Consider the following 16,388-nt stretch of genomic DNA (forward strand, 5'->3'; position numbering starts at 1 on the left):
AATCACTAAATAACAGAGACTTCAAGTTTTCTTTGGTTAGGATTATTTGCTTTACAAAGATATAAAAAATGATTATGTTGCTCTTCACACATTGGGTTTTCTTTTATGATAGTCAGAATCCTTCATTGTCACACCTGAACAGGAAGTATCACCGTGGAGGTGAGTTCTTCCCCATACAGTTTTAATGAACGGCGACAGACGATTCTCTAACCCAATAATAAATATCGTCATCTATCACTGGTAGGAAACGCTGGATCTTTGGTCTGTGAATAAATTCCACCCAATCACACCCAAGGATCCCCTGAATTAAAAGCAATACCCTTCTGAGGAAGCAGACAACTCTTTGGATAATAGCAACGGCATCACCGCTGCGTTTAGCAATAGTTTCAAAGGCAAATGGAACACAAGCCCGGGGGGGTCTTGTGCTAAAGCTTTCACCAGAATAAAGCATCGAGAAAATTTACACTGAGTAATGCATTCAAACAACCACTCTATGGGAAATTTACATCATTGGCAAGAAACAGCACTTTGGCAAACACACCCTTAATATACATCCTCTATATTTTTTGGTTGCCTTAGAATATCTATGGTATCATCAAAAACTCTTTGGGTACAATATTTCTTTCCCATCTTTGGTTCTCAGTATTTATAGTATGCAAAGACCCCTTTTTCGATATTAAGGCCATTTTTAAAGCTTTGAGTTCAGTGCCTTGAAAATGTCAAACTTTACAGTGTGATAAAGCTCGAATAGTTTGACAAAATCTAATGCACTTGTTGTTTTCACAGCATACACCATTCACAGACAAACAATGTGAAACAAAAGCTCCTCCAAACATGAAATAAAAGAATTTGAAATGAAAAACACCAACCTTGAGATAATAACCTCCCAACAGAGGCAGCAAGACATGGCAATGAAATGTTTTTACCTTGTCCCCTGAGACTGAGATAATACTGCACAACATGTGGTGAAAAGGAGGTAGTAATGTATGTACAAGAACAGAACACTGAGGTAGATAATCAGTCAGCAGGGCCCGACTGTGCCCTTCACTCCAGTGGAAAGTAAATTAAATATAATGAAAATGCATCACAGTACATTTCTGACATTCTTTTTAACATTCATCATGGGTGAGCTTTGGTTTGGGACAGACACCACCAAACACAGGCAAACAGGTAGAAAGTTGTATAAAAGAAACTGGAAATAAAAACGTTATAACAAACATTCATACAAACTCCTGAGGTAGGTCCGAAGAGAAAGCACATCTCCACTCCGTCGCAGCAGCTGACTTGCGGATCCCGTGCGCATTAGGAAAGGCCCCAGAGTGAGGAGGCCAACGAGGTAGAAGTGGTGTCGTTCCGGCTGCAGGAGAGCGGTGATGGACGTGGGCCCGGGCGATGTCACGATTCGGCTGCTTGGGAAGCGTGCAGGACGACGTGAGAGCCCTCCAGGGTGCGGCAGAGCCGCGAGGTATCCGGGGCAGAGTGGTGAAGGGGACTCAGCTTCTTCTCATTTTCCACTTGAAAAGACTGCGTCAGCTCAGTGACAGCGTCCTCGTCGTTTGGTCCAAAAGATTCCGGTCTGGAGCTCTGACTGGTCGAAGGGTTGCTCATCTCCTCGTTGCTCTCTTCGTTGGAGTAGTGTCCAGAGTCGCCCGTCTCTTGGCTGCCCTCGCTGGTGTGAGAGCTCTCCGTGTGAAACGGGCCGTAGATGATCTCCCGCGAGGAAGGCGACAGGGGCCCTGAGATTAAATCCCCATCGTACCTCAGAACGGTTTTGCCAGCCTCGTACAAGCTGGCTCTGTTCTCCGCCTGAAAAGATTGAAAAAAGATGGACAGAAGTTAAGACAAACAGAAAATAGACTGGAAAAAAAACTGACTGAGCTAAACAATGTCACGCGATCACTCACGTCACTTTCAGCTTGATTTCTGATCTCCCTCTGGAAGATCAGCCACCTGTTACTTTGATTCTTGTTGCTGGCTGGACCAGCACCATTTGTGACCATGCTAGATCCATCCTAGAGAAGACATATGAGAGGGATTTTTTCAATTAACCTGTGTTCTTTTCAATATAAAACACAAACCTCTGAAACTATAAATTCAGTTTGGTTTCACTCACCCTAGGATCCAAAAAGTGACCAGTGATCATGGGAATATGAGCCTCCACATTGTCTGTATGGCGTTCGCTGGGCAGGGACATACCAGCACGTGGATCTTCACCAGCTCCCACAGCAATGACTTTGTGACTGGAGGATTTTCTGGGTCATACAGAGATCAAGATGTAAACAAATGTCACAAAAATATAGCTGTTCCTGAACTGTTTAAATTATTTAAAATGCTTATAATCAGTACCTGGGTCTGCCCTTGCTGAGGAGGATTAAGGCACATATAAAAATACAAGCCAAGGCGATGCTCACACCAACAATGATCCCCGTCATGGACCTCTGGTCTAAGTTGTAGAGACCATCAGAGGAAACTGGAAGATAACACATATTTTCATATTAGCTCACTTAATAACAAACACCTCAGATACAGTGTTGTACAACACAACCGAAGTTAATACTCTGGCACATTCATATATTTTGACCTTCAAGGCAAAAAACAGTCAAATCGGAGTTAATACCAGAGTCTAATATCTTGACACCATTTATTATGTGTAAAATTATTATTCCATAGAAAGTCAATGATACTATGAGGAAACACCTCTCTCTGTGTAGCTACTGCTTTTCCCTGCTGCCCAGGTTGTTACTGCGCTCTGTGACATAACTGTGTCAACTAGTCACATCTAAAATTATTATAGAGATTCTAATATAAAGTACCTAGAAAAAAACAGAAATGATTAATCTATGAACTCAAAATAATCAAATTAAAATGTTTTTAAAAAGGCAGTAAATGGGAATAGAAAGCTCAGAAAAAATATTTTTGGTAGTTACTGCAGGATTCATACAATATCTCATCATTACTATTTTAGATATTGTGTAGGTTTATGCCAAATATTCGTTTGTGTTAAATCATTAAAGACATAAACAGAGGGCATTTAAACATTGTTATTTGTTATCCAGTTTGCCAGCCAGCCAGAAAACCTAAAACACCTTTTTTCCTCCATTATTTCTGTAGTAACAGCTCATTGCCTTTGTGGGGCAGTGTTACCATTTCTCAATCATGATCATCCACTGAGAAGTGAATTAAAAAGTACACTACGCTTTGTATTAGAAAACATTGAGAGTTTCTCTATTTCTCTAAAGTAAATATGAAAATACTATAAATGAAACAAAAAAGATAAGAATAAATAGAAATGAAGGATTTCTAGAAAAATATTTTTCAATCTAACTTTAAATCTGACTCAAAAACGGAAATTAAATGACAAAAAATCTAGATTTCTTTTTAACTATCTTTTAACTCTATACTCTAGTATGCCTATACTGAGCCACACATTTGTATTAACAGGCTCAGTAAGTGTTGCTGACCTACGCCTCCTAGTGGTTTGTTTCTTGCCAGAGAGGAAAATGTAATCACTCTCCACATTTAATTTCTTACTAATAATTAGAAATATTAATTAGAATGAATCCACTTAAATATATATACAAATAATATAGATAAGACAACCGGCATCTATCGTGTAGGCCTCAGTGTTTTCTGAAGTTTTACCTTCTGTGTCTGGGAAGTTGTCTGAGTTTCTGGGGTTCTTGCTGCGCTGGTTGCTTCCCCGTTTCAACACCAGTTCCACAATTTTCGAGAAAGGCCCGTCACCGATCTGGTTGGAGGCGGAGATCTTTACCACGTAGACGTTCCCCGGCTCAAGCTTCTCCAGCAGGGCCATCGTGTGGGTTCCTGTGAACGGCAGCAGAATCATACAATGAGGATTAGTTAAAAAAATACCTCATACCCGTGCTCTTAATGATGAATAAATAACTGTAGACGTCATATATCATTTTTCTATATCTTTCTATGACAGAAATCCCTTGAGCTGTTCAGGAGAAACACAACACACTTTGACTTTTGCTGAGAGAATATCCGGTGTGGTTTGTGATACTTTAACCAGGGATTGCAGTAATATAGTACAAAGTATGATGATTATTGTAAAAATGTTACCCTCAAGCACTCACATACTCATTCTGTTACTCAGTGTGATTTAGGTATAAACAGTGGTTACATTTACGTGACAGATTTACATTTTTTAGATATATTATATATATCATTTCATCTCATTAGTATATACCAACCCACTGTCCATCCCTTTACTGGCTATACTAGCCCCATACACAGACTTTACCACTACATATTCTTATATATTTATATATATATATATATTTTTTGTTGTTTTTATATATATATATATTTTATTGTACTATCCACTCAAGCAACACAAGAACACTCAAGAACACTTTCCTACTGGACACTGACACAATCACATCATTGCATTCCATTCCTGTATCTGTAAATATGTTCTCCGTATGTGATTTATGTATGTATGTCAGTGAGGTGTTTAAGTGTATAAACTACTGGATGATCTCAATTTCTCACGGGATTAATAAAGTATCCATCTATCTATCTATCTATCTATCTATCTATCTATCTATCTATCTATCTATCTATCTATCTATCTATCTATCTATCTATCTATCTATCTATCTATCTATCTATCTATCTATCTATCTATCTATCTATCTATCTATCTATCTATCTATCTATCTATCTATTTACTCCAAAATACCTCATCACTAATATAACAGATGATCAAAATAAGGATGATCAGAACATATGATCCAGGTCACTACTCACCCTCTCTCTGCAGTATTTGCCAGTGTCCGGCCATCCAGGCTTGCTGGGAGGCGTACAGGATGGTGTACTTTGTAACCACCATGTTGGGCTCCGTGGGCTCCCTCCAGGACACCAGAGCTGTGTCTTCTTCGATCAGAGTCACTCGCAATCCTCCAGGTGGTTGGCTGGGCGCTGTAGACAAAAAAAATAACATTCACAATTAACAGCTAGTATTTGAGTCTTTGCATTTCATTTGAGTCTGCAGCCTGGATACAAAGAACGCAACATAATCATGACAAAATGAGGTTGCAGCGATGTCCCGTTTCTTACCTGCTGGCAGCGTTTGATGGTAAACAACCGAACTCCAGGGACTCGACATCTCGTCCACATGGAGACGCACAACAAACTCATAGCGAGTGTTTGCAACCAGATTCTGAACCATCACGCTCTGTTTGGTTCTGTGAACAAACAATATTCATACATGTTGGGCATTTAGCAGAGAATAACCCAGTGCTAGTAATTGTTTGAGATACTAATCTCTAAATTAATCTTAATTTAAAGGGTAAAATACTAAGATATATTAGTTTTTTTAGCTTACGTTTGTATGAAGCGTATGGCAGAGGCATTGTGGGTGCCCACAGGGGTACAGCGGACTGTGTAGCTAACAGCCTTTCCAGAGGTGAAAGCAGGACGGCTCCAGCGCAGGGACACTGCAGATGAATTTTTGGCCAAGACGATCACGTGATCTGGAGGTGGAGGGGAGGCTGTCGGTTGTTCTCTTGCCGCTGGATGATGCAAACAAAATTCATATTTTTACCATACATTCAAATTTGGATTTTTGAATTTTTTAATTTTGAATTGCACAACTTCAGGAAGAAAAATACAAAAGAAATGTACTTACACACACATCCTGGAGTGCTAACTGTTTGGTCTGTCTGATAACCATCTCCACCTTGGCTGACAGCCAGAATCTTGACATGATACTTTCTCCTTGGATCTGAAATCAAAATGAATCAATGTTTAGCTAAACTACAACTGAAGGTTGCTGAAACTGCTCAAATGACCTAGAATGGCACTCAGTAGAGAGAACTCATCCACCAGGTTCTCTTACAAAACTGGATCCAGATATTTATTGGATCTGCACTAAATTGCACACGTCAGCCTCAACATGCAGTATTTTCTTCATCGAGACCAATGAATTACTCTCTGAGAAATCAAGGAAATGTTTAAAAAACACCTTTTCTCACATTGTTTAAGAAAGTGAAAAAAGGTCTCATGTTAATCTGTCCAGTAGTGTTTGTGTTATCTTGCTAACAAACAAATAGACAGGGGTGAAATCATGATGTCCTTGGTGGAGGTCATAATCCAATAGGATCCAAAGGAACTTGGAAAATAATAACAAAGCCTGAAGGATCATCATTAAAATACCAAACGTGATTGTGAACCAATAGAACTACATCATTTAAAAAAAAAGGCAAAGAGACACTTTGACACTTAACTGCAGGAGGGTAAGTTGGTAGGACATAACTGGCCACCCCCCCCCCCCCCCCCCCCCCCATGCATGGACAATGCAGGGTCTCCCTGAGTGAAACCAATCTCTAATTTATCATGTGTTGTCATGTGTAAGGAGCATGAGAAAGATCAACCAGCCCGAGGCCCGGTAAATATGGTGACATGGTCAATAAGCTCTGTGAAAATATTCACAAAATGTATTTTCCCTTTGAAAGCCCATGAAGATTGTATTACACAAAACTCCATTGGCATCATGTTGTATTTTAAGACTATACAAGTAAATAACAAACTTTGAGGGGATGAGGTACAATGTGATTTGTTTGGATTGTGCACTTAGGATAATTAAGGACACACCAGGCTGTATCAGGACTGTCTTTAACACATCAGTAAGTTCAATGAAGTCTCAGGATTGGACTCTTTTCTCTGCATCAAATTTTAACAAAAAAAACTAAAAAACTGAAACTGCCTCAGCTCCTAAATCAGGACAGCTTTAGAAAGTGTTAAGATTTGTTTTATGCCTCCCGTGTGAAAGGTCAGCGTACGGGTATTGACCGGCGAAGGCGGTGTGTCCACGCCTGTGGTGGGGGGCTGGGCCAGGGGCCGTGTTCAGCTGCTGGGATCCTAGGCCCATGGGACTGGGGGGGTTTGAATAGGGTCACGGGTCAGGCCAAGATAGAACAGAAGGAATCTGGGTGCAGGACAGCGTTATAGGAGCTGGGCCCCTTTTGTTTCCCCTTTCACATTCTTCCTACAGGTCTTGTGCAATACCCTTCAACTTGGAGCGACCATGGTTCAAAAACAAAAGTTATACTGAGAACAGCGATGTTATAGAAAATATAACTAATGACAGCGGCATGTGTTATTGTCCATATAGAAGCTTAACTAAAGAGTTTCTACTGAGAAATAAAAATAAAACAACAACAAAGCTATTCTAACAATTACTTAAAATCTAATAATTTCTATTTCAGCTTTTTTTGTGTAAGCGGAGTTGGAAACAAAATATGCTTCAAGTCTCGCCCTATTAAAAAAATGAAATTGCTTTGATCAGTGTAGACCTGGTTTATATTGCATATGCATAAACTGTTGTGGTTTATTTACATGGACAGCAAAGATGACCGGTGTGGGGGGCTGTGGGTGGGGTCCTATTCCACGACTGCTGTCTCACGGCTAAAGGTCAGTGCCGTGGTCCAGCTCTGGCCAATCCCAGGGGTCTTTGTCTGTGTGCTACGGTGTCCAACTTAAAGGGGGGTAGTGACCAGGGGTCTTACGGGGCAGGTCTGGCCCTGGATACAGCACAATGGCCAGGGGATAATTATGCAACTGCAAGGATGGGAAACTGGGGTGGGAGGGACATCTGGACCCTGACCCCTAACCCTGGGAACCTGATCACACACAATGCTGCAGCAGGCCTGGAGAGGGCTTCTGGTTAGGCAAGAGGGGTTCACCAGGAAGGAGGAGGGACATGCAAATGCAGCGTCCAACTGGCCACTGAATTAAATTGGGGCAGTGCAAGAGAGATCAATTTTGGAGAGAAGCTACTGGTCCTTCTCTCTCTCTCTGTTTGTTGTCTTCGCAAGTCTAGAGGTCCAGATATGCGACAAGACACTCAAATTAAATCTTCTATTTATATTCCCTACAACGAGACATGTAAAACAACAACAGTGGGTGACTCACCAAGGCCACTGATGGTGTACGTGTTGGTTTGAGCCTGCAGCTGGATGTGGGGCTGCTCCGGTTGACCTTCCTCATGGTAACACAGCCGGTAACCCTGGACAGCCACAGATTCGGTGGAGGTTTGCCAGCGTGCCACAATGCAGGTGCAGTTAAGCGGCTCAAGTTGAAGAACAGGGGCTGAAGGCACTGTTTAGGGAGGGGGGGAGAAAGCAGGCATGGGATCAATAAAGACTCTTATTTTGAATATTACTGCACACAAAGGAGGACTAAACCTCTCAACAACAAAAACACAACAGGATGCTGGGTATAGAAAAAAGTGGAATACTGAACATTACAAGTGTCAGTTATGATTTCAGCTTAAATTTGCAACTGGATGTGTAGTAACAATTCCCGATGTAGAGGAAATCCTAAATAATATTTGTTGTATATTGTATGTAAAATTGTCTCTGTGATCTACATGTGCAACAAAATATAAAACTAAACTTCTGAAAACTAGAAAAACTGCTTTGGTGGACACACAGCCTCCCCCAACACACCAGGCCATGAACTAAGGCTATTCTTCCTCCCACATTGACGCCTGAGGCCCTCTCTTTTATGACCCATGACTGAGGCCGCTCTGACATCACTGACAGCAGAGGGCAAAGGTTCCTGGGTAACCAACACAAAGACTGTGGGACAATGCTACAAGAGCAAACTCTACTCATAAGCTGGCCACTCTGCATGAGCTCCAGTGATCCTCTTGGTATTCTAAGTGCAGTAGAGCCCCGATGTGACCAGAGCAAAAGCACAGCCAGTTACAAGTTTGGCAACAAGTGATCTTATTACATGTACTTGTTTATTCTTAATCATACTCTATTAAAGATTGAATTTTAGATCTTTAAAATTAAAGATCAATGCTTTTGAACCAATTCAATAAATTCAAATTTGTATGAAAACTAGGCACAAAAATAGAAGGGATTTCATTCACAAATTTAGCACACTCTAAACATGCCTGATTTCCGCACCAAAATTGAATCTGTCGCTTTACATTACCAGCTTTGAGGACATTTCATTTTCAGCCTCCTGCAGGTTTACCTTTGTTGCCGGAGGCATTAGGTGTTCGGTGCGATGTCCAGGCTGGAGGCTCACACCAGCCCACGCGGGTGGCTGCAGCCATACGGAGCAAGTAGATGGTGTCAGGCTGGAGGCTCTCCAGGAGATATTCGGTGCTGTTCTGAGCTAGCTCCACGGAGGTGACAGTGGTGTCTGAAGCTGTGCGATAGGAAAGTCTGTATGCGGACACCTGACCACGGCTCAGCTTGGCTGGCAGCAGCTGCCAGCTCACCTGGATGTCTGTTGAGCTGCCGCTGGTCAGAGTTAGCTCCGGGGTACGCAAAGGCACTGCAGGAAGGCAAGGATATCACCAATATGCTTGATCCAAAAGCTCTGGACATTTTTATTTGTTATCCTAAAAAATATGCTGTTAGTGAGTAGAATATTTGCAAAAAAATTGCAAACTACACCGGCCCATCCCCCTTTATCCCACTCAAAGTTTAGTCGGTACACAAATCACTTGCATGCATGTTAGGTTAACTACCAAGGTGATTTACTGTGAGGAATGCTGGAATTCTCAATGCTATGTGCTTACCATCCTCCAGGGTGTGTTGACTGACTTGGTCTGACATACGACTGGCTCCCATTGGCATATAGGCCACGATGTAAAAGCTGTAGTTTCGAGCTGGCTCAAGGTCATCGATGATATAACTGGTCGTGTCATTGCCGATGACAACTTGGTATTCTTCGTTGTTGAGCCCTGACATGCAACAGACCAGAAAACACGTTAGGGGATAGGTTGAGGTTATCCGAAGAGGAGGAGACTGTCAAGCATATCGCACTCAAACTCATCCTCTGCACATGTTTAGAACATGTGAAATGCTCCACACAGCATCCCAACTACTCCCAGGACTCTTAAAGCAAACCCAATACAATGTAATACCTTGTTTACTACCGAGGCTTGATAAAAAACTCTCAATTTAATGGTCTGAGTTAATTATATCCGTGCATTAGTCCTTCGCTAGACTTTTAAAAAGCTACCGTGTCCCTTTTACTGCATGAAGAATGAGCTGGGGTGTGAACAATGGGTTGGATAAGCCCGTTGTCATTTCAGTGAAGTTGCCATTCTGAGTCCGCCTTGACCCCTGCTCTGTGCAGCATCAACAGATGGCCTTCACCAAGTAGAGCTGATCACATGTGAGAGCGAGCATGTTTATTGTGGTAATGGAATGATGACTACGCTGCACTTATATAGCGTAGTTGTGTGTTAGCAGCCACTCAAAACGTTTTACCCTACAAGAAACCTTTACCAATTCATTCACACTGCACTAATATTGTAGCACCTATTCATATTTACATTCTGATGAAATATACTTGAGGGGAAATTAACGTCTGGTCTCAAGGTCTGGAGGAGATGGGGATCAAATCACCGACCCATTAGTGGATGAAACATTCTACCTCCCAATCCACAACCGCTTGTGTTTGACTGTCATCTTACATCTCTTCAAACCTTTATCTTTCCCAGTTCCCCAAATCATAAGTGACTGGATTACTCCTCTCACCTTCAGCCTTCATGTAGTGGATGGAGTAGGCAATGACTTTGTCCGCGTTGTAGAGCGGCCTCTCCCAGGCCAGTAAGATAGCAGAGCTTGAGATTGTCTCTGCGTGGATATTTCTCGGTGCACTGGGCCGGTCCTCGGACATGACAACGATAAGGCGAGCCAAGGACAGCACAGAGCCCTCTTCATTCTCTGCCAAGCACTGATAGATGGCGTCATCCTCGGGGATGATCTGGGTAATCACCAATTTACTGTGAACAAAAAAAGCCCGAACATTAACTCAAGGACATTTGATATTATCCAGTTCGTTTTCATGGTACTTATTATGTTGTGTTTGATCGGGAACACTAGTCTTGTTGTACAATACCTGTTATACATTTTGATTCTCCCATTTAAGTGAACCTGTTCTCCATTTTTCAGCCAGCTGATGCGTGGCGGGGGCACTCCCTCAGCCTGGCACATAAACCTGGCAGTGCCTGCTCTTGGACGGGTCTGGCTCTCAGGCCTCTCGACAATGGAAGGCGGTTCTGAAATAGAGGTTTAAGAGAAAAGTTATGTAATTGTATAAAAAACTAATTCTAACGTTTTTATTGTGTTATAGAATATGCAATAGAAGAACTAGACAGAAGAGGCTGTGTGAGGACCTCTGAGATGAGAATTTACAGTACCCAGAATTGTGATGTTGGCTGCAGCAATAGTGTAGTTGCGGGTTCCAGGAGTGGTGGCCCTGCAGAGGTAGACTCCAGTGTGCTTGGAGCTGACATCAGTAATAACCAGGTTCCCGTTGCCCAGAACTTTGGCATTGTACACATCGATTGGTTGACTGTCGGCCCGGCTCCAGGAGATGATGGGCCAGGGGTTCCCCGTGGCCACACACTCCAGCACCACCGTTTTGTGGAGAGAAATTGTGACATTCTGAGGTCCAGCAATGATTTGGGGCCTCTGACGGGGTTTAGGACCTGCACCTTCATGGGAACATTTTGTGAAATTAATTCAGAGTTGTCCAAACAGAGTGATGGTTTATTTTTCGGTATGATGGTTTAAACAGATGAAGTCTCTTTACCCTGGTTGACCGTCAGCATGGCTTCTCTACTCTTCAAACGGCTGCCGATGTTCGTTGCCACACATCGATACTGTCCAGCATCTTCCAACTGAACATTGTGAATTTGAAGAACTCCATTGGGCAGAACCGTAATTCTACAAACACACAAAGGTAACATTACGACGGTGTATAAAACTAGAGCCAGACCGCTTTGGATTTTTGTGGGCCAACGGTGACATCCCTATTGAGGAGTAAATCATTTTCAGTACCGATATATCTGCCAATTTGTCTTCTATCTAAAACAACTCATGTGTGCAGGTACCTGTCTGTCTGAAGTGGCAATGTGCTTTGGTTGAGCTCCCACGTGATGGTGGCAGGAGGGCTGGAGGGGACCGCACAGGAGAAACGTGCCACTGACGCCTCAGTCACCTCCACAGACAAGGGATGCAAGAGAAACTTTGAGATACCTGTGGAGAAAAACGAATTAGAAACCATAGCCAGAACTTTCAGCTGCATAGAGAACCTTAACTGAAACCCACCTTACCCAACCTATTGACCATTAATGGGTGTTTGCTTTAGGAATTGGATATTCATCATGATTATTTACTCAAATCTACTTCACAGTTGCTCGTGATTGTCACACACGGAAATATAGTATTTTCTCCCACTCCTGGGTAAACATTATACATTATGTATGCACAGCAATGACTTTGATGGATGTTAACTGCTTCTATGAAAGGAATTGATCTCCGTAAGTCTCTGTGATCTTGCTTTTGTGCAGATGAGCTATCGGGTCCCATAGTGCCCAGCTGGGCCGATCAATTCAATCAATAGAAGAATGACACTGAATGATGCATTGTTATAGATAAAAAACAATCAATTCCCTTTGCATAAGAAGGATTGTGAGCAACCACGAGGAATAGAAAACATGAAAAACAACAGTGTAAGACAAGGGTAAACCTATTTCTTACAGAAGACTGTCACACTACTCGAAGGCAAGCATTACAATTTGATGTAATATCATACTTATTTCACAGCTATGCTTATATAAACTATGATGTGTATAAGTATATTAAATATAAATATTCTTATTTTACAATAACTGAAATAGCAGTGCAAAGTTTGCCGAGTCACCCTCTGTGCCTGTGCTTTACGCTGTATAAGGTCTTTCGAATAATCACCACAAATTAGAAACACCTGATCTGCATTAATATGGAGCACGCTGTATAAGATATGAAGTGACCTTCATTCATTTAGCTGATAACTCTCTCCCTTCCCCCTCACTCACAGGAAGGAAGTCAATATCATGTTAAAGAAATCAATACCCTGTTCTCCCAATGAAACTCCACATTTAAATCCGGAGCTTTGGGACGTCCAAATTAAAGACCAATCCTTTAATTTAGGAGCTAATCTCATCAATACTACACACATGCACTGGTTACTCAGTTTATGTGAAGTGCAGTGGGAGGTTAGAATAAATTATATAGTTGTGTGTTGGTAATATTCTGTGGAAATTGTAGTGGGTTTAAGTTCAGGTTTATGGTGAGTACAAAATAATGCCTCTGGCCACTGGCTGTCGCCCGCTTGGAGGCACAACAATCCTGGCCAATCTTCTGACAGCAGCCCTTACTGATGAGCATCATGACAAATCCTCAGGAAGAAGTTAAACAACATGTTGTTTACTCTCATCCGAGTGACCAGGGACGATCTTGACTCTGGCTGGGGACAGAGATGTAGATGGTGGATGTGGCCTACGCAGACCGATCTGCTAATTTGCTCACCTCTGTTGTAAAGCACAAATCAATGTCTGGGTCAAACATCACAAAGGTTTCTCTCAAGAGGTCAGAGTTCGCCGCAAACCCCGGTGCATTCAATTTTAGCCCAAACTGGACAAGAGATCGAAGCCAGTTTACCATTAGTCTACAAAAGAGAAGCCTATGAGACTTGTGTTGTTTCTAACCTCTACAAAACCTTACAAAAATGATAACCATCAGCAAAGCACATGCAGAACACATAAACTTAATTGTGCAATTATTGTAGGTTTTATATGACAGAGAACTGACGCCCTCAGTAAATCTAGGAAGTGCTGAAAGGGGCGATGTCTCCCTTGGACTGCAAGAAAAAACACTTCCTGAACGTAAACATGTTTTTGAAAACACTATCTACTGCAGAATATCAGGTCCGTTCTTTCGCTTGACAAACTGCAGCCGTTCTTGGACAAAAGGGCTCTGCTTGACAGGGCAACAGAGGGCCTGGTGCAGTGAAAGGGATTGTGGGATCGGAGAAAGAACAGCAGGGCGGCCCGGGCAGAGCAGAACGGTGACGTCACAAAGCCTTTCCCTGCTGACCCCTGACCCCCCAGGACCTCTGGACAGAAGGCGAGAACAGCAGAGGCCCATCCTCCACTCCCAAACTACAGCTGACCAAAAACCTTTAACCCTTTCACTGACAAAGGCTGGACCCCAGACCAAACTTGACATTTTTGGATTTTTCTGTTCTCATGGCCTAGTCAAGTTTGTTTGTCCTTTAATACACCAACAGTTGCAACCAGACTCTCAGGGAATAAATGAGTGTTGTGAAATTACTGCTTGGGTTTAGTTTCACGTTTGTATCTTTGAATTTCGAAAAAATCTTCCTGCATTCTAGTTTCATCAAGTTCTTAATCAAGTTGCACTGTTGAGACACACAGCACAAAATGTGTTATCTGGTATCCTCAGTGCCATTGTCAAGATCACTGGACTTCAGGGGACTTTCAGATGACAAATCATGGGATATCCCTTCCAAGACTTGTGAAGAGAGACCATGGTAGACCAGCCCCAGTGAATAGACACAGCTGTCCTGTCCACTGATAAGTGGACAAACAAATGCCCTGAAAACGTAGCCTTTTCTTCTGGGGCAGTCAGGGGCACTCCAAACAAAGGCTAAAAGGCAAATGGCCTTTCAGGGATTCCTCTGTGTAGCAGACCATTCAGCAATCACATGGCCATGGCCTGCAGTGACATTGTGACCCCACTAGCCAGAGAGAGAGAAGGCTAATTTCTACTTTTTGCACATGTTTCCTGAGCACTTTCATACAAGTTCAAGTTGTACTTTTCCTCAAAACAAGGAAAAGACATTGCAGTCCGACTCAGCGCTGACTATTTATGGAGTATTTATGAGCTTTGAGATAGACTCTCCATCAACTTTAACTGTCTCTTAAAATGTCCCTTTAACTGGCCTGACAGCTTTAAACTCCAGCGCAGTGAAGTCTGAACAACTTCCAGGGACATGGAACCCCAGACTATACCCGGTAAAGAAAAAGAAGAAGAAGAGAGGGGTTGGGTACATCTGCTTCCCATCTCCAGGTTAATAACCCATGAACCTGCGATTATAATGCCTTCATGATGACACCACATAGTAGATATCACCAACAACTTTAACCCATTTCACCTCGGACTCAACAGTGGAAACTGAGGGATAAAGTCCATCCTGTAGCCCCTGGGAATTCCTCTCACCCTTTGCTCCATACTTACTTGCGATAGTCAGACGTGATCTTTGGCTTAGGATAGCTCCATATTTGTTCTGTGAGAGGCACTGGTAGAATCCTTCATCTGAATCCTCCTTGGTATGCTTAATCTTTGGTATGTACAGGGAGCCGTTAGGCAGAAACTGTATGTGCTCTCTTTCGGACAACCGTACTCCGTTCTTCAGCCACCTGATGGTGACCGGCGGCTGCCCATGGGCCTGACAGTCCAAGACAGCGGGGTCCTTCGGCAGTGCAGTAACATCACTGGGCTCTGTGATGAAGGACAACTCACTGAAACACACAACACCTGGAGGAAGACAAAGGTAACATTAGTAAAGACTTTTATTATGTTCCTGAGTGGCGGACAGCTGTATATGCTGACAGGTCATATATATCAGGTACGACATAATACATATAGATACATATAAGTGCTACACAATGTCTTACAAATAAAACGATTACAGAAACACTACAAAAATATATAGAGCTTGAGAGTAATATGAAAACAAATGTAACATTAGAAAAAAAAAAATTATGTTTGTAAGCACTGGATGACATGGACAGCTGTATATCCTGAGAGGCTATATGCATATCAGGTGCAACATGAAAAATATACATATGTACTATAGATAAAAAGAAAACACAGAAATTCAACCAAATGAACAAAATTTGAAAATAATATAAAAAAACAAACAGAAAATGTGAGGATAAATGCTTATCTTTTTCTGCATCGCTTATTCTCTAAATTATATCGGCAAACATGATAGTTCATCATAGTAATAGTACATAATTGTAAGGATAACTATGTTGATGAGGCTGAAAAAATACAACTTATCTCTCGACACAAGTGTTAAAGCATAATCAGCTGTATTATTGAATGTGGGATGTGATATATTCTGTTAAAATAGAAAAGTAAACAGTAAGTTATGGTGATTTAAAATGAATATTTGCTGCCTGTCATTAACATAAAGCATGAAGTCTGTGAGCATCCGAACCGATGAGACAGAGCAGGACTAATAGTGAATACACAGTGAAAGTCTTATTATTCTCAATCAGAGTGGTTTAAAAAAAAGTCATGTTTTCTTTTAACACTATAGTTGTGATCGGTTGTGATGTGTGTGTTTCAGTGGTGATCGTTATACGTACGTAGCAAACACACACAGATATAGCCCTAACCCACCAGGTCAGACTGAGCACACACACTATCCACGATAGCATCAAAAACAAAAACAACACACTTACTCGACAAAGGCATGAAGAGGGCAAACAGCAGCCACCGCTGGAGCACCCTCATCTTAAACTTGGTCAT

The 16,388-nt window shown here is 42.0% G+C and overlaps 1 protein-coding gene across 1 annotated transcript; it reads right to left on the bottom strand.

The window, feature by feature from the left end:
- Window positions 1–1,395: 1,395 nt before the first annotated feature.
- On the bottom strand, window positions 1,396–16,388 carry LOC128444136 (protogenin B). Its single transcript, XM_053426443.1, has 19 exons — window positions 16,322–16,388; window positions 15,087–15,386; window positions 11,897–12,041; window positions 11,596–11,729; window positions 11,201–11,497; window positions 10,900–11,059; window positions 10,536–10,783; window positions 9,569–9,733; window positions 9,016–9,321; window positions 7,942–8,127; window positions 5,657–5,752; window positions 5,354–5,540; window positions 5,086–5,213; window positions 4,777–4,947; window positions 3,643–3,825; window positions 2,347–2,470; window positions 2,114–2,252; window positions 1,905–2,012; window positions 1,396–1,806 (listed from the first exon to the last, which is right to left on the bottom strand). Exons 1-19 carry the CDS (start codon window positions 16,386–16,388, stop codon window positions 1,396–1,398), a joined length of 3,555 nt encoding a protein of 1,184 aa, XP_053282418.1.

Source organism: Pleuronectes platessa, chromosome 7 (assembly GCF_947347685.1).
Source record: "Pleuronectes platessa chromosome 7, fPlePla1.1, whole genome shotgun sequence".
Classification (NCBI taxonomy): Eukaryota; Metazoa; Chordata; class Actinopteri; order Pleuronectiformes; family Pleuronectidae; genus Pleuronectes; species Pleuronectes platessa.

Bases quoted from the DNA above. Each gene is read 5' to 3' on its own strand.
- LOC128444136 (XM_053426443.1), bottom strand. From the start codon at position 16,388: ATGACCAAGTTTAAGATGAGGGTGCTCCAGCGGTGGCTGCTGTTTGCC. The intron at 9,734-10,535 runs GTGAGAGGAGTA...GTTGCATGTCAG, and splicing joins CCACTACATGAAGGCTGAAG to GGCTCAACAACGAAGAATAC. The intron at 8,128-9,015 runs GTAAACCTGCAG...CTCCCTAAACAG, and splicing joins TAATGCCTCCGGCAACAAAG to TGCCTTCAGCCCCTGTTCTT.